The 21,155-nt window shown below is 40.3% G+C and overlaps 1 protein-coding gene across 23 annotated transcripts in view; it reads left to right on the forward strand.

The window, feature by feature from the left end:
* LOC136429858 (liprin-alpha-1-like) overlaps nucleotides 1-21,155 on the forward strand; it is a 40,485-nt gene that overhangs the window by 13,830 nt on the left and 5,500 nt on the right. For 3 of the 23 annotated variants that reach the window (XM_066419912.1, XM_066419918.1, XM_066419913.1), the window contains exons 5-30: nucleotides 927-1,052; nucleotides 1,421-1,642; nucleotides 2,262-2,420; nucleotides 3,010-3,132; nucleotides 4,436-4,456; nucleotides 5,715-5,732; nucleotides 6,295-6,378; nucleotides 7,353-7,484; nucleotides 8,096-8,158; nucleotides 8,459-8,512; nucleotides 8,656-8,690; nucleotides 9,095-9,218; nucleotides 9,623-9,843; nucleotides 10,534-10,741; nucleotides 11,628-11,759; nucleotides 12,109-12,245; nucleotides 13,460-13,723; nucleotides 14,132-14,161; nucleotides 14,537-14,618; nucleotides 14,972-15,172; nucleotides 16,102-16,170; nucleotides 17,061-17,159; nucleotides 17,710-17,885; nucleotides 18,608-18,705; nucleotides 18,999-19,174; nucleotides 19,899-19,958. In XM_066419912.1, coding sequence (XP_066276009.1) covers nucleotides 927-1,052; nucleotides 1,421-1,642; nucleotides 2,262-2,420; nucleotides 3,010-3,132; nucleotides 4,436-4,456; nucleotides 5,715-5,732; nucleotides 6,295-6,378; nucleotides 7,353-7,484; nucleotides 8,096-8,158; nucleotides 8,459-8,512; nucleotides 8,656-8,690; nucleotides 9,095-9,218; nucleotides 9,623-9,843; nucleotides 10,534-10,741; nucleotides 11,628-11,759; nucleotides 12,109-12,245; nucleotides 13,460-13,723; nucleotides 14,132-14,161; nucleotides 14,537-14,618; nucleotides 14,972-15,172; nucleotides 16,102-16,170; nucleotides 17,061-17,159; nucleotides 17,710-17,885; nucleotides 18,608-18,705; nucleotides 18,999-19,174; nucleotides 19,899-19,958 — 3,114 coding nt within the window. The remainder of the gene's footprint in view (nucleotides 1-926; nucleotides 1,053-1,420; nucleotides 1,643-2,261; nucleotides 2,421-3,009; nucleotides 3,133-4,435; nucleotides 4,457-5,714; nucleotides 5,733-6,294; nucleotides 6,379-7,352; nucleotides 7,485-8,095; nucleotides 8,159-8,458; nucleotides 8,513-8,655; nucleotides 8,691-9,094; nucleotides 9,219-9,622; nucleotides 9,844-10,533; nucleotides 10,742-11,627; nucleotides 11,760-12,108; nucleotides 12,246-13,459; nucleotides 13,724-14,131; nucleotides 14,162-14,536; nucleotides 14,619-14,971; nucleotides 15,173-16,101; nucleotides 16,171-17,060; nucleotides 17,160-17,709; nucleotides 17,886-18,607; nucleotides 18,706-18,998; nucleotides 19,175-19,898; nucleotides 19,959-21,155) is intronic. The other 20 variants (XM_066419921.1, XM_066419922.1, XM_066419924.1 and 17 more) reach the window with 18 other exon arrangements.

Here is a 21,155-nt window from a genome sequence, read left to right on the forward strand (position 1 = left end):
AACAAAACAAAGCCCGTGTTTCACCAAGTTTGCTGTTTAGGTAATACTTTGATCAGTGACCAGACAGTGATGCTACGCCATTTGGATCAGAAGAATAAATTTGAAGGCTGTTTGTTTGGTGTTCGTCTAAGTCTACTGTTATAACTGATTTGACCAGAATTGGCAACATTTTTGCCCTTTCCAGAGAAAGGATAATTCGATAGTACTTCTCATATAGAAGAGTGTGCTAGTTAGCGTTAGACTTTTGGGTTCCTTTTGTGTTGTGAATCTAGAATGTTTGGTATTTCGTCAGACCAAACATTTAAACCGCACTTCAAGTGTTTTCATAACCCGTGGGTTCCATCCACAGACACAACAGATGGCTACTGGAAAAGAATTTCAACAAATCTTTCATCGTGAAACATGTCTGTTACAGTGTGTACAGAAGTCTTGTTGTGTAAAAACAAAAAATTTCTTTGGAGAACTGGGGTGTTATTGTTTTTTATTCACAAGGTTTAGGATGGGTGTGTTATTAGTTATAAAAACTGTTGCCCAGATGCTAGCATGATGTCTCAATTTTTCTCCTTATTCTTCCAACAATTTTTCTCTTCTCCCGACATAGCAATAAAGCAGTGCAATTTCTATCTTCGCTGTCTCTATTTTACTCTAAATTTCCGATGCTGTAAAAGATGAGAAGTTGAAACATTTAGAAAATTTTTACCTCTTTCTTCTCTAACACTGTTTCTATATCTATCTTTTTCCATACAAACATACATTCCTACATACTTGTATATATACATACATGCATTTCGATACAAATGTAAATGGTAAAGTTTAGATGATGAGTAGCTCGTATGCTGGAAGACTTTTTGGACACCAGTAACTGGCGAAGCAAAGGATCGTGCCTGGTTGGGAATAAAACCAGTGTCCTTTGGTTCCCTTCTCAGCTTGATGGGATGCGCGGGCAGAAAATGGTGGAGAAGGGTGGGGACGAAGGCGATAGCACCGTCGAGAAAACGGAAGATGGCGAGCAAAAGCAGGAGACGACAAGAACCAATAGTTTACCGGGAAAGGTAAATGCTCCATGAGCAATGTTGTAGTGGTGTAAAGTACACGGTACAAGCACATAGCGGGATCACACATATCTCACAGTCACCCCACCCCTATATCTCGTTATCTTTGAGTTGTTGTGTTTCTTCAATTATTTCTTTGCATGGCTGTTCTTCGTTTATTTTTGGTAATACATGATTGAACACCGTCGGCTTCTAAGTTGCTTATGGTTTTTGCAATCTCTAGTTATTTTTTTGCAACCTATCGGCATAGGCAACAGTATGGAAGTGTGTATACGTAGAGTATGGCGTGGTGGAAACGTAGTTGCCTGTTTGGGAATATTCTAGCTTTTTTAATTTTTGCCCTTGTTTCTTTGTTTCTTTCCTTATAGCGTCTGTCAAATGGGTCAATAGATCCAGACGATCACGTGAGCCGTGTTGTCGAACTCCAGGACACGCTGGAGAAGCAGAACGCGGACCTGAAGGCGGCGCGGGAGCGGGTGAGCGAGCTGGCGGGACAGGTCGGCGGGCTGGAGGACAGCCTGCAGCAGGCTCAGCGAGACCTGGTCAAGTCCTCCGAGTCGGCCGCCAAGCAGCAGAGAGACTTGCGAGAAGTGAGTTCGCTTTTTCGCTTTTTAATGTCATTGTTTTGATTGGAAAACAGAGGAAACAACAGTCTCTTTTGTAAGTCACAGGATCAGCATTGAATAATTTCATATTAACATTTCTCTTTCTTTCTTAGAACAACTTCTGTATCTTCTGTATATAGTTGATATCAACTATCAATTTCAAATGTTTGTGAGGTTAGGCATCATAGAATGAAGGATAGTGTTTTTAATTCAATCTGTACAACTGGACATATTTTCTAACAAAACTTGTCAAGTTGTATATACTGAATTGAAACTTTCAGTTTCAAAGTTTGTCTTAGGAGTAGTCTCCAGAGTATTACATTTTTAAGACCAACATAAATAGTATGAGTTGAGAATTCATCTTAAAGTAATATGTGAAGCAGAATTAGGATGATTGTAACTGAATTATCGATGTTGGCAAGCTCTCTTTTGATGGAAGGGGGTTCGATGTATAACCAGCTGCTGCCTCGTGAACCTTCGAAGCTGGTGAGTTATGCTGAAGGGTGGTTATTCTGGCCTGATAGATACAGATACAGAGGAAGTGCCACTACAAAGTGGATGATGATAAAGAAACACTGCTTGAACAATCCTTGTATTCCTGCAGGCCATGGCGCAGAAGGAAGACATGGAGGAGAGAATCACGACGCTGGAGAAGCGATACCTCAGCGTGCAGCGGGAAGCCACGTCGCTGCACGACCTCAATGACAAGCTGGAGACGGAGCTGGCAAACAAGGACTCGGCGCTCAAGCAGTCCGAGGACAAGGTACGTTCTTCTTTTTATATTTGACCCATACTACGGTCTGGGATGACTTTGCAATAGATAACTTTAAGGCAGAATTTTTTTGGAAGATTTCAGTTTTGCCCAGGGTTGACTTTGGAACAGTCCATTTTTGCATGGGGACTGATGTGGGTGAAATATGCTGTATTAGCTCGCAAATTTTGCTTTTCTAGTTTTCAAAGATTTTTCAGTTATGAATTCCATTGCGAAGACAAATTAGACTGAAGATCCAGTTCCCCTCTGTGTTGAATCTACAGTTCAATCTATTTCCATAAGATTAATTTGTTCAGTTATATGCAACATCGATTTCATGACGTTTATGTTTATGTTTATTACTTCATCAGTGTAACAACACGTGTGTACTAATCTTCCTGAAAACGTAGAATTTTAAGAATAATATCATACTCTTATTGCATTGTAGACACTCAACTTTGCAAGAGTTCCGTTGTGTTCAAAACAAATTTTCCATCTTGTCCTGAAGGCTTTATAGTTACAGTCATAGAAAATGTGCTGTAAATCATTGATTTCTACTTATGGCACGTATTTATCATTTTTCTCTTTTTCCATTTGCCAGGTGCACCAGTTGCAAGAGCGTCTGGAGCTGGCGGAGCAGTCGCTGTCACAGCTGTCTCGCCGCGCCGACCAGCTGCCAGGCGTGGAGGCGGAGCTTGCCAAGCGAGATGCAGCCCTCACTCAGGTAGGTTTACTTCATGTTAGTCCTGATCTACCTCAGGACAGAGGTGAAATAGACTGGTCCTGTTTGAAATCATCATTTTGTGGACCATTCCACTAAAAAATAGGGGTCATCTGTATGCAGCACAAATAAAAAAATATTGCTTTTGAATGGAATGGTGAAGTCCCCATACCCTTTTACCCAGTCACACTCTACCTCAGTACAGAGATGAAATTGACTGGCCCTGTTTGAAATGATTATGTTTTGGATCATTCAACTCAAAATTAGGGTCCATCTCTATTCAGTGCAAATTACAACAAAAAATACCTCATTCTCTTCTACCTTGTTCTGCTCTACCTCAGTACAGAGGTGAAATAGACTGGTCCTGTTTGAAATGATAATTTTTCGGTCCATTCCACTCAAAAATGGGGGTCATCTTTATGCAGTGCAAATTACAAGAAAATGCTACTGTTGTAACAAGCATTCTTATTGAGCGGAATGGTCCCCATTCTCTTCTACCCTAGTTTTTAGTAGAATGGTCCAGTCTAGCTTGAACTTTTAGACTCTCTTGGACCAGTCTACTTCAGATAGGGGATTGCCATCATAACTAGACACGACATACATTGTAATAGAGGAATAAACTGAAATAGAAGAAAGCTGCTTTGTAATTCTCCAGGTCATTATACTAAGAACTGGTTTGATCCTACATGTACAACATATCTTTGGATCACAGCAAAAGTAGGACAAAGGTTGTATCTGTTCAAGGTCAATGATGTAGTTTATGTTATAGGAGTGGATTGGATGCAAAAGCTCAATCTCCCAGAGTAATGTGTGTACCAGCGTTGACACAAATATTCAATTACATTTGTGTAGTGGATTGCTGTTTTCAGTGTAATGCATATGCTGTGTGAACCAGGTCAACTGTCTGCTATTCTATGCAAAGGAAATGACGAGTGGTTTAAACAAATCTGGAATAGCGATTGTAAGGAAATGCTGAAAACAGACCTAACCAGCAATTGATGTTGTAAGATACAGTCAAACCTGCCCAACAAGACAACTCAGGGAACTGATAAAATCTGGTCTATGTGGACAGGTGGTCACTATACACACTGATTCTTAATGCTTGTGTGAATCGGAAATATAATCTAAAGAACCACCAAAATGTGGTCTTTTTGTAGAGGTGGTCTTTTGTACAGGTTTGACTGCAGTTGGATTTCTTCATGTTAGTACCTATGTATAGCTTGCTTTCTGTAGTCTGCCATTTCTCTTTGCATTTTTATGCGCTCACCGCAATGACGCCCCTTTTTCTTTCCCAACAATTTTTCAGATAACGTGGAGTCAGAAACAGGTAATTCTTGCTGTCAGTAGACGTGGGTTTGCTTTGCAGTACAAATGATACTGAACACCCCTATCTCTCAAATGGAATAGTCCTGAAGCGTGGAAAAGCAAATATACTTGAGTCATTTCAGAGTATGAAAGAAGTCATATGAGTATCTATATTGTAGGTACCCCTTTTTCGGAGTAGGAAGTTCCAGTCTTCCATTGATTGAAACTGTATGCTTGGACTATTACATTTCAGTGTGGGGGTTTCAGTATTCGTTTGGCAAATAGGTGTTGGGAATTTAGGTGCTTTTAGATGCGCACAACAAATGTCAGGGCTCGAAATATTTTACTTCCGCTTTCTGCAGTATGGGATTCAGAACTACCTTCCTTGTTTTAAGTTCCCAATTTGCATTGTACATAGTATTCTTTTCGGCAAGCTCGAAAATTGTTCTGTCTGTTGCAGGTGATTATTTCGAGCCCTGAATGTCTTGTTTTCATCCCATTCCCCAAAATAACAACTCATTGGTCGGAGTTTTAACAGGGACAGGATTTCAGATGTCATGTACTAATTCTGTTGTCTTCCACCAAAGGATCCACCAACTAACCGTCGTTTTACATTCCAGTTTCCTATACATCGTGTTTGCCCAACTTTGACAGTACTGTACTGCGTGGTTAGTGTAGGGGATACAATGTTTAGCATCATAATCAGGATGAATATGTATCAGTTGCAAAAGTACCTTGGCAGTCATCTCTGAAAAAATCTACTTTTCTCTTCATGGTGACACAAAAGTTCTGAGACAAGCAGTTGATGTTTTTCTTTTCGTCATTTTTGTTATTTGGATATATGAAAACAGTTCCTTTTTTTTGTATAAACCCAGTGCCATATTTGAATTACTTTTCCACATTTGGAATACAATTGCTTTGTTTTTTTTACCAGAGCATCGTATTGTACGCTATTCTGTTCTAATTTTTTACTGGTAAACTACCCCAAAGTGCAAATGTGTAAACAGCAACTATGTTTACTTTGTCATTTACCCTTACTGTTGCTCAATTCACCAATCTGCTGATTTCACCACTCCACTAACATACTAACTGCAACTTGCTTACGAACACTTTTCTTTACCCCAGTGCTTTCAATCCACCTAGTACTAACATTATTATAATGTGTTGCTTCCTGTCAAGCAAGGCCCCCATGGTCTGCCACAGGTTTGCCTGATGTCTCCTAAAAAAGAGTTCTCCTAACATGGACTTATCCTTGTTTTTTTCTCTACTTTTTACTGTAGTACACGGGAACTACAATGGTATGAAGTCTCGTTCTCTCACTCTTGTGTCACTGGTGTTGTGGATCGTGCGTGTAGTAGAACTCAGAAGGGCCGTATGCAGTAATGCAGCTGGCAATGTTATTGTTTTCCTGTACTGTGGACGTGTTTACCTTTTGCAGGCATACTTCTAAGTTTTTCCATGTGTACATACAATGTGCAAAGTATATACAACATGTAATACATGTTACATGTATGCAAACTGTATGCTGCAACAGCAAGTCATTGAAATGTTTCTTCAAAGTGATGTCTATATCAGTGTACAAAATTTAAACTTGATCACAATATTTGTGCATTTTTTTCTTGTTAGAATTGCTCCAAAACACTCAAAAATGAACCAGTAATATCTTTTGGTTTCTAAAAGATGTTGGTGACAGATATTCAAGAAGAATTCTTTGGCAAAGCTTTGGAGAGTATTTTATTGCCTTGGTGTCTCTGTGATCATTCTGCTTGCATGTTGATCATGGTCGTAGGGCATTCCGGTGGACAATCGGAATGTTCTGTGTTTATTCCGTTGGAATTTTGACATGATCTCTTCTCCCAGGCTGAAGAACGTCACGGAACAGTAGCAGAACGGCTGGCTCACCTGGAAGACCAGCTGGAGGAGACCACAATGGAACTGAACAGGGTAGGTACCAGGGGGCCAAGAAGGGAGCCTTGTGGGACATGAAACAAGGATTGATCGGGATTTGTACCTGTACATGTAGGTTAGGAACTAAACAGGGTAGGTAAAAGGGGGCCTAGTAGGGAGCCTTGTGGGACACACCACAAGGATTGATCAGGATTTGTTTTGTACATATAGGTTAGGAACTGAACAGGGTAGGTTCAAGGGGGCCAAGCAGGGAGCCTTGTGGGACCCGCAACAAGGATTGATCAGAATTTGTAACTGTGCATGTAGGTTAGGAACTGAACAGGGTAGGTTCAAGGGGGCCAAGCAGGGAGCCTTGTGGGACCCGCAACAAGGATTGATCAGAATTTGTAACTGTGCATGTAGGTTAGGAACTGAACAGGGTAGGTTCAAGGGGGCCAAGCAGGGAGCCTTGTGGGACCCGCAACAAGGATTGATCAGAATTTGTAACTGTGCATGTAGGTTAGGAACTGAACAGGGTGAAGCTGGGAGCCTTGTGGTACATGCTACAAGGATTAATCAGGATGTGTACTTGTACATGTAGCTTTAGGATGGGATAGAACCATGTCAATATGAATAAGTGCTTTCTGCAACTACACGTATTGCCAGAATTTTTGAAGGGGGATAGAGGGATAGAGAAAAAGGGATAGAGAAGAAAATGATGTGCCATGAACTTATTTTATGCAGTGCATTGTGGTCGCTAAAGAAATGGAAATTTTGATACAAACAAAGCTGTAACACTGCTGTGTAAGATTTAAGATTTGCTTGCTATATTTTTGTTTGAAACTATTGAGAGTAGTATTATTGCCTTAGATCGACCTGAAAAGGGGAAAGCAATCATACTCAAAGTATGATGCTGGAGGCAAAGCATACTTCTCTTTCAACAGGTGATAGTTTATAGCTGATAGTCCATTGCTGATGCAATGTGGCTTCACTACGGCTTACGTTTTGACGCTGATTTTCTTTTTTACCAGGCGCGCCAACGGGAGAAGATGAACGAGGAGCACAATGCACGTTTGTCGGAGACAGTTGATAAGCTGTTGACAGAGTCCAACGAGCGTCTGCAACTTCACTTGAAAGAGAGGATGTCAGCCCTAGATGACAAGGTACGACGGGAACCGTTTATATTGTGTGTCCACCACCGTTACATTGCATGCCCACAAAAACAGATGTGGAACTGTGTCAAAACTACTTCGGCAAGGGCATTAGGCTCCACAGGTTGCTTGAAAAATAGTAAAAATTGGCCTAATTGACAGATAACATACCAGAGGAGTTGGCTGGCCAGGGAGTACAGTTTGCAATCTTGGCCAGCTTACTTACTTGGCAAGTTATTTGTCGATCTGCCAATTTCTACTATTTTTCCAGCGACCTGTAAAGCCTGGTAGAGGCTAGGCATTAGAAAGGGGAGGGTAAGATTAGAACAAAGGGTGTCACTGGGAGGTTGAAATGCTTTACAAGTTAGATTAATGAAAATATGCAAATAGACCGACGGAAGATGGATATGCCCACAGAATGACATAAAAAATAAGTTGCACTGACAGCTTGACGGTTGATCCTTCGCTGTATGTTCCTTTAAAAGAGGACTTTTTCTATGAAAAAAGATTTTGGATGGTCAACACTAAGAAGAATTGGGAATTAGGATTTTTCTGTGTGCTTGAATGTGTGCTCTGTTACTCATAACAACACTGATGAATGCTGTCTTTTGTTTTCTTTACAGAATTCGTTAACTCAGGAATTAGAGTTTACTAGAAAGAGATTGGAAGAAACTCAACTAGAAAAGGTGAGTCCTTGTGTTTCTCTTGTCATGTGGTTGATTGAAATGCATGGTCTGAACATAATAATGTTTCAGTCTCAGAAATTGTAGAATTTCACTTTCAGCACATTTTGGTGTTTTGTTTTGAGAAGAATATATACCATGGCAAATAAAAACAATTGTAGATAATGATATGAGCTATTCTGAGAGTTTGTATTTCAATGAGTAAAATATTGCATTTCAAATGGATGCTCTTTGATTGTAATCATATGTAAGGGTTTTGGTTGAAAGTTCCTGGTTGAAACATGTGTCTTTCTTTTGTTGCAGGAAAAACTATTAGAAGAAATAGATAAAGTAAAGGTTGACGGAGAATTTAGAAAGGTAAGCTACCTGGTCATTTTTACATAATTTCTTCCATGTAAAAAGGATAATGTGAAACTGAACACAGTCACATAGGATAATAATGAAACATATACTTTTGATTATATTATTTTAACCTTGACTCTCTCTTTCATTGTTTTCAGGCCCACAATGCTGGTAGAACCATGATTGATGGAAGGTATGTTTCTTCAGAAAACATTGAGAAAGCATAAATTGTCATTGCTGGCATTGCTATAATAGTAGTCAGTAGTTGTAATACAGTAGATTCCAGCTATTTGCATTACGGTTAATAGCATATTTCGGGGGATATGCATAAAATTCTGAAAACCTAAACCGTTTCCCATTCAGTCCATTATAAATAAAATGGCATAATTGCATTAGCCATTTTCGCATACTCCTGCTACAAGTACACAATGTATTTGCATAAAATAATGCCAGTGGCAACTGGAAAAACCGGTTGAGCATGTCAAAGTCATAAACTCTTATGTATGGTATGCAAATGTCACTCAAATGTAAATCATGTATGGATAGTTTCTATGGTAAGTATTTGACTGAGATGTTTGTTGTTGTTTTGTTCTGTAGAAGCCTTCCAGACTTAAGTGCAAGGTATCCTCTGAGTCCCAACATCGTGGTGGGAGGGCAGGCGGACGTTAGCGGTGTCCCCCGCCGACCCACCCCGGGTCGCTACAGGGCTGACCCAAGTAGAGTAAGTACTTGTAATGATATAATGTTGATGAGTTATAGTAATAAACAAGGTACTGCTTATGATAGGAAAACTTTTGGTCTTATATTTTGTATTTTTGCGAGTAAAACAGAAACACATTGTTGTATAATAGTAATCAACAAGGTAATGGTTATGATGGTAAGACTTTTGTGCATGTAAAACAGAAATGTCCAACCTTCATAAACATAGAGAATGTCAAGATTTGAATAAAATGATGGAAATTTGTACACGTTGACCCAAAAAAATTATTCTTCGTCTGGGCTCTTTCCGTCATACTCAAGGGGAGAAAAAAACAAGCTGGCTAAAGTCCTGAACTGTACAACACTTTATTTCAAAAGTTTACCATGGCAGTCTTGTAACCATGGCAACCCTCGCCGTCCCCGCAGGTGCAGACGCTAAACGAGCAGGAGTGGGAGAAGGCAGAGCAGGCCACGGTCCTCGCCAACGTGCAGCAGGCCTTCGAGAGCGACTCCGAGTTCGGCATTGAGGAGGAAGACGAGGATGTGTACAGCGCGGTGGATCTGCTCTCTCCCAGCGGACACACGGACGCGCAGACGCTCGCGCGAATGTTGCAAGAGCAGTTGGACGCTATCAACAATGAAATTAGGTTAGTACCGCCTCCATTCTTCCAATCATTCAATACAAAAGTAACTGTTTGTAAGAATCTATTAAAGAATAAACATTTTGTAAATTGTAAAAATGATTTAGTTCTAAGAAACTTGTAAACGTTCTTATCTGTAGTGTTGAGTGTCACAGTATTTTGCTGTGTATGTCTGTTTTTCTTTCCTTTTTATTTCTGAGCTGTAGATAGTCTTGTATTGCATGTACAGTGCATGAAGCACGGCATGTGAATGCATGTTGATGTGTTAGTGTCACATTTGGCTTTCCGGGGTTTGTGCAATGACAGAAAATCATAAAATTTTCCCACATTTGCTTTAGTATCATTTCGTAGAGTTAAAAAGCCAAGAATAAAAAGTGTTCAGCTAATGTGAATTGGAATTATGATAACGAAAAGATACATGAAGTAAAAAGTACACAGTGTAATAGTGTAAATACAGAAATCAATGCTTTGTTGGCCACAGAATGAAGAAAAGACGTGAATTTTTAAAGAAATGGTAAGGAAAAGATACACAGTAAGTACACGGTGCAATGCTGTCACAATGAAATTAAAGATTTGATGCCACAGAATTAGGAAAAGATGTCAGACGTACAAACCCCAGACGTCTGTCTTGCTGACTTCTTTCCTCTCTATCCGCTCTCTCCATCTATCTTTTCTCTCTCTCTTCATTAATTCTAGAACATTATCACTTTCCTCAACCAGACTGATCCAGGAGGAAAAGGAGTCGACGGAGCAGCGGGCGGAAGAGATCGAAAGTCGCGTGCAGTCGACCTTTGACCTGGGAAGCATCGGACGGCTGAGGTCGGAGCGCCTCGGATCCACCTCCCCCTCCGGTAGCGGGAGGTCCACTCCCAAGCTTCCTCGGAGCCCAGCGGTAGATGCTCAGGTGAGAGAATAAGATCGCTTTTCGAATCCAGCCTGATTAGGCCTAGAAAAAAAATGTTGTGTTACGGGTTACCGACCCTAGCAAAAACCTTAACCATTTTTTGGGTCAACCTCTTGCAAGGGACATAGGATTTTCGATCTGACATCTCAGTGATAAGAATTCAAAATAGAATCCAAAAAGTAATGCAAATTTTCTTACAGACTCTCTGTGTTTAACACTCTTTGAACATATTAAGGCTTCAAACATTTGGAATGCATAGTAAACATTGAACTTCTTTGTTCAGCAGTTCTGTGCAGTTACAACATTGTATTGAAAATTCCGGCGTCCTGTGAATTCTAGTTTTACATTATTCAACTGTATCTGTTAGATCACTTTGCCTGAAATCTAAAAAAAAAAAATGAAAAGGCAAGAATTTTTTCAGGGCCAGAACTGGAAACACAACATTTTGTTCTTAGGCCTTATATGTTGTCTGTGTGTAGTACAGTGTTGAATAACTTTATGAGATCGCAAGCTGAACAAGTCAAAAAAGGGTAACAGAAAAATGCAAAAAGCTGTCACAGTGGTCAGTTGCTTTCTACCGTAAGGCCACATCAATTTAATTTCTTGGTTAACAGATTTTTATTTTCAATTTTAGCAAAAAAACACAACATGAAGATAGAAGGCTGGGGTGAAAACTTGCACCTGACCCTGTTCACACCCTGAAACTGTGTGCACCAAAGTAAAAACATTCCTCTGGGATTCTGTTTTCATGTTGTTTTTCCAATCTAGCATTTAGAAAAAATTTTTTTTTATTCTGTTAACCAAGAAAATAAATTTGTGAGGCCTAATTCTACATTGCAAATGTTTGATTGTTCAAGTCTCTGGTATTGTGTTATTTCTCTTGCAGAAAGTTGACTTTACCTTTTGTGACTTCCAGGGTGGGGATGGAGCGGGGAACCAGTCCCCTGGGTCCGGTGGGGGCTTCGGCCTCCCCACAGCCACATCCCTGTCCAGCGAATCCTCAAACACCAGCTCTCAGGTAAGGCTACTTGTTTGTTTGTTTGTTAGTTTTTTCACACAAAAGAAGTTTCTTAGCCAGATTTGTATGTTGAAAATCTTCCATTACAGATCAAACAACATACATGTACTGCAGTGGTTTTGAGTTTGCTTTTGAAACAATTATAGCAGCACTACAGTCACACAATGGAATGGCTTTTTGCTGTATTTTTTAAGTTCGTGGTAAAGAGTAAAACGCGAACATAAAACCACCGCCAACATTTCTTCATTTCACAGTACCTTTCTTTTGCAATAAAACCATACATATCTTAAGGAATCATAAAGTCTGACGTTGTGCCAAAAGATAAATGAATCTGATTTGTGTGCTACAGTCACCAGCATCTTCCAAAGAGGATAGCAAAGAGGAACGGTCCATCAAGTGTGAGTCCAGCCCGCCAACACCCCGCTCCCTACAGCTGGACAGAGTGGCCGCCGCACTGGCAGCACACAGCAGTGAAGATGTTAGGAGGTATGGCAAACTTAACCTTCTCCCTGCTGCCTTACTCTGTAGCCAATAGAGAATTGGGTGCTAAATGGCTACTTGAGTGTGTTAAAGGTTAAGCTCGCTCAGAAATACATGCAGTCTACTGTTAGATAGAATTTGGTGTTTTGTTTTTGGGAAGTTTTTTCTTTGTACAGATATTTGCACCGCCAATATACAAGGCAGCAAGGATTTGCTTGCCTTCCCAAAATCTTAAGTAGAATTTCTAGAAGTCCTTGCTGGATGTAGTGCAACAGGTCGTTATAATTAGTTTTAAACTCTGCTGTCTTAGTTTTTCTTCTTGCTTTTCTTACTTTCCTTCTTGCTTTCTTGAGTTTTTTTCCTTGCTCAAAAAGCTTTGCTTACTTTCCTTCTTGCTTTCTTGCTGTTTTCTTTTGTAGCTTCTATCTTTCCCGTCAAAGGTGAGTTTCTCGTGTGCTGTGACTGTTGTGGTGACTCTTTATTCTGCCAGGTTTTGCTGTTCTCGTGTGCAGTGTTTTCTTTCTCATGAGGATTTATCTCAGACAAATATGAATGTCTTGATGATACAATAGGTTTCCTGTGCCCCACTATTTCTGCTGTCCCCAGATATGGCCACCGAAGCCCAAAACAAGATGGCTACTGTAGAGAATACAGTGATTTGTGTCTTCAAAGAGCCTACCCTGAACATACATGTAACATTGTTAGATACCACCAAAAAGAAGAAAAAAAGATTATCATTTTGGTTGTCAGCTGACCTTAAAGGCAGGCTAAACTTAAAATTGAAAAGCCTACTATATTCTGCTAAATATACCCCAAAGTCAAGTTCTAACTTGTTTTACATAAGTCCGTCATAGTTCAGACCTCTCCCGCCAATTTGAACCGTACTGACAGCTACTACCTTGATGATTGAATTAATCACTTGTTAAGTCACAATAGGTGACGTCAGGTTCCGGCATTTCCCAACCAGAATGAATATAGGGCTTTTCGAGCTGGCTATCCTGAGGATGCATTTTGAGGGAATCAACGAGTTACTGAGCTTTGAATTCAGAAAATTCCTCAATATCCATCCTTAGAAAAGCCAGATCAAAAAGCCCTCATCAGTTTTCTCTCAGACAACAGTAGCTATGTCTAAAGGCAGCAGTAGGAACACTTGGAATAGAGACTTAAAACATATCCATTGGCTTAAGTTTATATGCTGTCTTACTGTTCCAACCCTACAGCAGCGGGGACAGCCAATCCACCCCATCCCCCCTCAGTTCCACCAACTCCTCTCAGGACTCGCTCCACAAGCAGCCGCCCAAGAAGCGCGGCATCAAGAGCTCCATCGGGCGCCTCTTCGGCAAGAAGAAGGGCGAGGCGGGTAAGATGGCGTCCAACAGCAAGGAGCTGCTCGGCGGCGGGGAGGGTGACGTGTCCCAGGATGCCATGGGGCTGGGCGTGGGACCGGGCCAGAAGAGAGAGATGGAGAGGAGGCTGAAAAAGAAGTAGGTGGTTGGTTTTACAGTTTGTGTGATTGGCTTGGTAATTGGTATGTTGATTGATTAATACAATATGGTATGATGTGTGTGTCAAATGACGAATAGAACATTCTTGATTGAGTAGATCTTCAGGAAAGTATGCCAGTTATGTGACTTTTCCTCCACTATTTAGTCCATTTTCTAAGTGTATCTTTCAGTGTATTCTTTACTCTTTTTTAGAAGTATTAGGAGGATTATGTGATTTTGTTGATCTGAATTAGTCTAACTTTTGGTTATAGTTTTTTTTTTTCATGTTTCCTTGTGTTTGATACTGTTTCCCCATGTCCAATGCTGTTTTCATTATGTTCTCTTATGTTTGCTAAGTTCGTGTTTTGTTTTTTTCACACCTGGGCACTTTTTCTGTTGGAATAATAGTGGGAGTGGCCAAATGCGGACATCAGAAAAGTAAGGTTTACGTAGTAGTCACTTCTGATTTATGCCAACTTTCTGTTGCTGTTTGAGTGTTGCTTTGCTTTTCTGGCCATTTTGTATCAAGTTTTGTTGTTTGTGTTTTTGTTTTTACATGATTGATCAAGCATTTTTCTTTTTAATACTATTTAATGTAAAGATTGGGTTTCAAGAAAACTTTGAAACATCAATTTCAACTTTTAGCTGTGTAGAATAGAATCACCACCTCAAACTGCCTACCCATTTAAAGTTCCTTTTAGGGGAACCATTGATGGTGCATTGTCACCACAGTACTGCTCATAGGTAGTGTTTTGGAATCAAATCTTCTCTGCTCTATGTTGCTGACAATGTATGGCATTGTGTTTTGTACAGATATGAACTCTTAGAAGAAGCTCGCAGATCAGGGTTGCCATTTGCACTGTGGAACGGGCCCACGATAGTGGCCTGGCTAGAGGTAAGTATCCTTTTTCATATTAGAAAACTGTAATGACGATCCGTCTTCTGAATGCAGAATAGCGGTCATGTTTAGTTTTTACGATGTGACTGACTGACCGTGATCTCTGCCCGTAGTTGTGGGTGGGCATGCCGACGTGGTATGTGGTCATGTTTAATGTTGCCATGAATGGCCGTGATCTCTGTCCGCAGTTGTGGGTGGGCATGCCAGCGTGAGATGTGGTCATGTTCAGTTTTACGATGTGACTGACTGACCATGATCTCTGCCCGCAGTTGTGGGTGGGCATGCCGGCGTGAGATGTGGTCATGTTTAGTTTTACGATGTGACTGACTGACTGTGATCTCTGTTTGCAGTTGTGGGTGGGCATGCCAGCGTGGTACGTGGCGGCGTGCAGGGCCAACGTTAAGAGCGGCGCCATCATGTCGGCGCTGTCGGACCAGGAGATCCAGCGCGAGATCGGCATCTCCAACCCGCTCCACCGCCTGAAGCTGCGGCTGGCCATCCAGGAGATGGTGTCGCTCACCTCGCCGTCCGCCCCCTCAACGTCCCGCACGGTGGGTACTGCCACTCCCAACTGAGCCCCCTCCCCCTTTTCTCGCTGCCTCTGACATCTTTTAGTGCGTAGTCCTGAACCCCTCGGTAACAGAATGGACTGGTCCAAGACTCACACCTTTCAGTGCTTAGTCTGGAACCCCTCGGTAACAGAATGGACTGGTCCAAGTCTCACATCTTTTAGTGCCTAGTCCAGAACCCCTTGGTAACAGAATGGACTGGTCCAGGTCTCACATCCTTTAGTGCCTAGTCCAGCACCCCTCGGTAACAAATGGACTAGTCTGCTGACTAGAATACTATCATCTCCATGCAGATGTTGGTGGGAAGGATTGTACATTTTTTTGACCGCCATGTTTTTTTTCAGGAAACATTCTGTCAGGAAAGGGAAGTATTGTATATTGGGGAAAATCACAATTTTGCTTGCCATTACCTGTTTGAAGATTACACTAGGAAGGAATATGAGTGTCGAATCTGTTACAAACTATCATTTTAGAAATATCTTTCAGAAAGGTTGTTGCCTTTTTTATGTTGGCAAAGTGAGACTGGACCTGTCCATTTTATCTGTGAGGGGTGTACAGATCTCTACCTCCCATACTCATGCCATTTCCTGTCTACATTTTCAATGTGACTAAATTTTACCCCGTCACCTGCACTATCTGAGCTCCCCCAAAAAAGTTGCAAAAATGGTCACGTCTAAAATGTTGTCTACTCTTCTGGTGCTGGTCAACTTAGCATAGCAATGGTCAGGTTAGCTTTTTCAAACCAAGCTGACCATTCCTAATACAAAGTTGACCGGTCAGGTTGTGTGAAGGAAAGATATAAAGGAATAGTCCACATAAGGACAAAATGGGGGGTCACAGACGCCTGATAGTGCAGGTGATGTACTTATCTAACACCTCCCTGTCTGCTCCCACATGCTGCCTCCCCCCAGACCACAGGGAATGTCTGGGTTACTCGCGAGGAAATGGAAAGCGAAAACCAGGCCATACCAGCCTTCACGGTCAGTACCTCACCCCGCCAACAGGGGGCGCTTCTGTTCCAGGTTTTTTTTTGCAGTTCCAGATGCATGTCTGATGCATGCAACTCTTTTCAGCTTCTTTTTTTTTTCTTTTTTGGGCACACCCCACTGAATTTGAACTTAATCACTGATCTAGAAATCATTTTTCTTTTTATTCTGTTGTTCGAAGCGCTGTTAAAATCTTCGCTGAGTTGTGGCATTTTACTCAAGTTTGTTGCATGCGCCAACTTAGCTGCAACCCTGCGAAAAAAGAATTTCACATTTTTTTCGTTTATATGGAGAGCTACTATCACTGTCTATTTCAGTTTAATTTTTTTTATATTTATGATTTTACAAGGTGCGGTATTGCACAAGGTAGTTATTTTGCTCTAATTTAAATATTTGGGAAGAACTGAACAACTGTTTAGATTTTTCGAGGCAAGATCCCTGACACGATCTCCAGCCTACAAGCACATCAAACAACATAGTACATAACATCCTTAACAGTGTCCATTTGAAAGTAAGAGATGTATGTAGGACAAGGAAAACCCATGGAAGAAAAGAAAGTGTTGGGCAACGTTTATGAGAAAGATTAAGATTAATGCAGGTTATGTTGAAGTGCCATCAACGTATGGCCTGGGTGTTTGATGTTATTAAAGAAAGATCGCAGACTTAGAGTTTTGAATCATCATTCTTTGTTTGCAGACTGTCATTTTTCTTCGCTTCTTCACTTTCTCTTATTTTGTCCTGAATTTGTCTTGACTTTGTGTCGCCCTACTTTCTTTTCGTTGGCTCTGCTGCCAGACATGAAAGCCATCTTTTCTTCCCTGTATGGCAGCAGTGCACAAACCCACCAATCCTCACTCCTTTTGTTTGTTGGCATCTTTTCCTAGAAACTTGACCATTTAATAGAACAACTCTCTGCCCTGGAAGAAGAAACCACAAACCCTGACCATCTTGTATCCCAAGCAATAGAGCAGAGAGACTTGAAGGTACTCAGTTGTCAACGGACGCTGCTCAACCCAGCATGCTTTGTGTCTTCCCAGCAGTACCCTAGAGGATGGCGTGTGCTGGAAAAAAAAAGACAGACCCTAATCACGCTAATTCTTAGCTCGAGACATCCGAAACACGTAACATAGATTACAGAAATTGTGTATTTACATCCAACTAACCAAGACTTGTTTGTAGAACGTTTTTTCCAACTCAACCGCAGCCAACATCAGCCTCATTGTCAATAGTATTGCATCATTAACACATTTCGGTACATTTTTTTGCTGCAGGTTTGCGGTTTGGCTTCTGTTTTACATGTTTTCAACTACTCATTTTTTTCTGCGAACATATCTGTGTTTTTTCTGTGTTATTTTGTCTTGTCCTCTCTTTCATTCACACCCTTATGATACCAAATGCCGAAGCCTTTGTTTTTTTAAAGTAGCTAATCATGAGAACAAAAATAACAGTAGATTATTAACAGAATAATTGGGCTTGTTCGGAAAGTGGTAATTAATGAGCGACGTTTTCCCTGGTTCCCTTTTTTTTCTCCAGACCCTCGCGTACGGAGACATGAACCACGAGTGGATTGGGAACGAATGGTTGCCGTCGCTGGGGCTTCCGCAGTACCGGAGCACGTTTATGGAGTGCTTGGTGGACGCGCGAATGCTGGACCACCTCACCAAAAAGGACCTGAGGGGCCAGCTGAAAATGGTGGACAGTTTTCACAGGTACCCATTTTGTACTTGTCTTGTTGGGCTGTCTTCAGCTTTAATTTCTTTTTCCGTTTTGTGAGCTCATGTTGATTTTCGTTGTTAAGTTTGTCATTCTTAGATTACGAAAATACAGTTTTGTCAATTTTTAATAATGAAGTTCAGTTTTTTTACGGACAAGGTCAGATAAGAAGCAAATTTTTCCTTCCCCAGAGGAAGGGACAGCCCTGGGTTTTATGTAAGAGTTTTGTTCCTTTTTTATAGAAAGCATTTAGAGAAGGGTGGTCAAAACTTTTTTGAAGGCACATGTAATGTTTCTTGTTAGTTTTTTTTTTTAATGGAACAACCTGTAAGTAGTAAATGGGTTTTTACGATTCTTTTCAAATTGTTGGTAAGCCTTGATCTATCAGAGGAGTGGTTAGATCTTTTTTTTTTCTTATTGATCAACTTAAAAATGTACAATACTCAGTGGGATAGGTACAAATGTAACATGTTTACAGGTTAATGAAGTTAACATTTTTAACCGTAATACTGTCATTGTGACTGAATAAAAAGACTCTTTTTACACAACCAAGAGATTCATTCCACCAACGTTTCGGTGACCATCTGTCACCTTCTTCAACGCAACTCTGAACGGTTGTAAAAAGAGTCTTTTTATTCAGTGACTTACCAACCTAATGAAACTATTCACGGATATCATTGTGACTGTTTTCAGACTTCTAACCAGAATCCTGTTTCAGAACTAGCTTGCAGTACGGCATCCAGTGCCTAAAAAGATTGAACTACGACCGCAAAGAACTGGAAAGACAAAGGGAGGATAGCAATAATGAAGTTAAAGGTAACGTCTGAACCAATTGTTGATTTCATTAAGTTGATTGACATGTGTCAAAAGGCTCCTTTGCTGTATTATTTGCTGCAATATTTTAAAGTAGTAGAAAGTGTTTTATTTCTTAGTTAGAAGCTCTTTTTGCCAAGATGTACCATAGCTAATACATATATCTTGGGAAAAGTTCTTTCGTCAATTTAATGTTTGCTAAATCAATCCTCTACATTGTAGCTGATATCCACCAGAGTGAATGTAGATTTTTGCCAAAATATATTGACCAAAAAGTGAATTCTCCTTCCACACAGATGTCCTTGTGTGGACCAATGAGAGAGTGATTCGATGGGTGCAATCGATTGGGCTACGAGAGTACGCCTCCAACTTGATAGAAAGCGGTGTCCACGGCGCGCTGATCGCTCTGGATGACAGTTTTGACCACAATAGCATGGCACTGGCACTGCAGATACCAACGACAAACCAACAGGTTCGTTTTTTACATATCCTGACCACCCCCATGTAGGGATGCAGATGGTACAGCCCACACTTGTATGTGTCTTGTATATGTCTTAACTTAAGATGCTAGGTCTGGTCCAGAAGGAAAGACAGATGAAGTTATTACGATTTGTGTAGGAAGTTTTTGTTAGAAGTATGGACTATAGCCATATACTTGGTATTTGTTTGTGAGTATGTGTTTGGGGATTTAAAGGGATTTGTTGTCTATACTACTAACACACTCTTTTGTGATATATCTGCTCCCTGAAAAATGGCAAAATGATTCGTTCACTGCCGACTTCACCAAGAAAACAAGCAAACAATGTCTCTGTTCAGAAATCCCGGCAAAGTTTTTGGAAAATAATGCAACAAAAGTCCATATTTGAACGTATTGCTTGTTGATGGAATATGTGTCCGTTGAAAAACCTTGAAAAAAGCCTTTGACACAGAAAAAAGCAGGCATCAAGATTACACATTGCTATTGAGCACATAAGTTATATTTTCTGAAAATATGAAAAAGGCAGCTTACTGAAAAAGATCATTTAAAAAATGCCCAAGGTAGTGAGCTGAAAAAAATCAGTCCCTCCACCCAAAAAAACCCACATGATGAATGAAAACATTGATGTAGTGATGTCTACTGTTTTGAAGGAAGCTAGTTAAGATGTAAGCTTGGTAACACATGTCTATTCTGCACCCACATTCAATATCTGTCATAGGATGATATAGATCCAATGGGCCGATATGATGGAATGCAAGGGCTTCCAAATGCTCTCATGGTATGTACAGTACTTGTAGGTCTACCATAATTGCTTCAACATGATCTAAATGTGTAGTGAGATGAAAGTATAGCAGTGATCGCTTGTAGGGACCTAACCTCAAACTTAGGGCTGATCAGAGTCTACCTTAATTTTAGTAGATACTAATTTGCAGACCAGTATTAACATTGGCTGTGCTGTATGTATATTGTTATCTTTGATACTGAACAAAAAATATTAACAATGAAAGATCTTATTTGTAACAATCATAAAGATAGGGAACATGACTTAGAAATATAGTTTCTTCCGATTTCTTACTGGGATATAATTTTTAAAAAAACCTCACGTATGATGTAGATGAGTAGGTTTTTTTTTTCTACTTAGTACTCACTGATTCTTCTCACCACTTGTCAATGAAGATCATCCATTGAAAGATAAATTTAAACAGAGGGTCATTCTTGAAGTATACAAAAAAATGTAGGTCTGTGTTGGCTAGATATATCTTTTTTTTTCTCGGCACAAGTTGGCAAGGTGTAGTATCAACAAATGTCTCCTTTTGGGATGTGGTATATAGAAAGTGCAAGGATATTTGCGTACTGCATTCACTATTTAAGACAACAGTGACAAGGATGTTAAGAAAGCTTGTATTTATGGAGGGAGAAATGTTAAAAAATTAACATGAAATGAGTTGCTGTAATAGCGTTGGATTTGTTAGATACATTTGTACAGTAACTGTTGTATATTGATAAGAGTAGACATGCTAAGTTATAAGGTTCAAATTCTGAGATATATGTTAGCTATCTTCTGAGAGAGATCTTTTGAGAAAGTTCCTAAGTCTAAGTCATTGTCTTCCTTAAATGACATTAATATTAGATCAATTGAGCATCACATTAAGCTCATAACTGCAGTGAAGTAGCAAAGTTGTGATTTGTGTGTGGTGACTGCATGGGCATGGTGTGCAAATCTTGCACTGCAGACTAATTTGCATGTTTGTGATTTGTTTGTGGGCTAATTTGCATGTTTGTGATTTGATAGTGTTGCATGCCCACAGATTGTACGAGGAAATGATGATATAATACATTTCTGATCAATGACTGTTTACATGTTGTTGTCACACCATTTCTTTTATATGTTTTCTGACTTTGTATGTTATGTACATGTATGTTGGGGTACTGTATGCATACTCCTTACCCGACATGTATGTACAGTATACAATTG

The sequence above is a fragment of the Branchiostoma lanceolatum genome, chromosome 3 (assembly GCF_035083965.1).
Source record: "Branchiostoma lanceolatum isolate klBraLanc5 chromosome 3, klBraLanc5.hap2, whole genome shotgun sequence".
In the NCBI taxonomy this organism is placed as follows: Eukaryota; Metazoa; Chordata; class Leptocardii; order Amphioxiformes; family Branchiostomatidae; genus Branchiostoma; species Branchiostoma lanceolatum.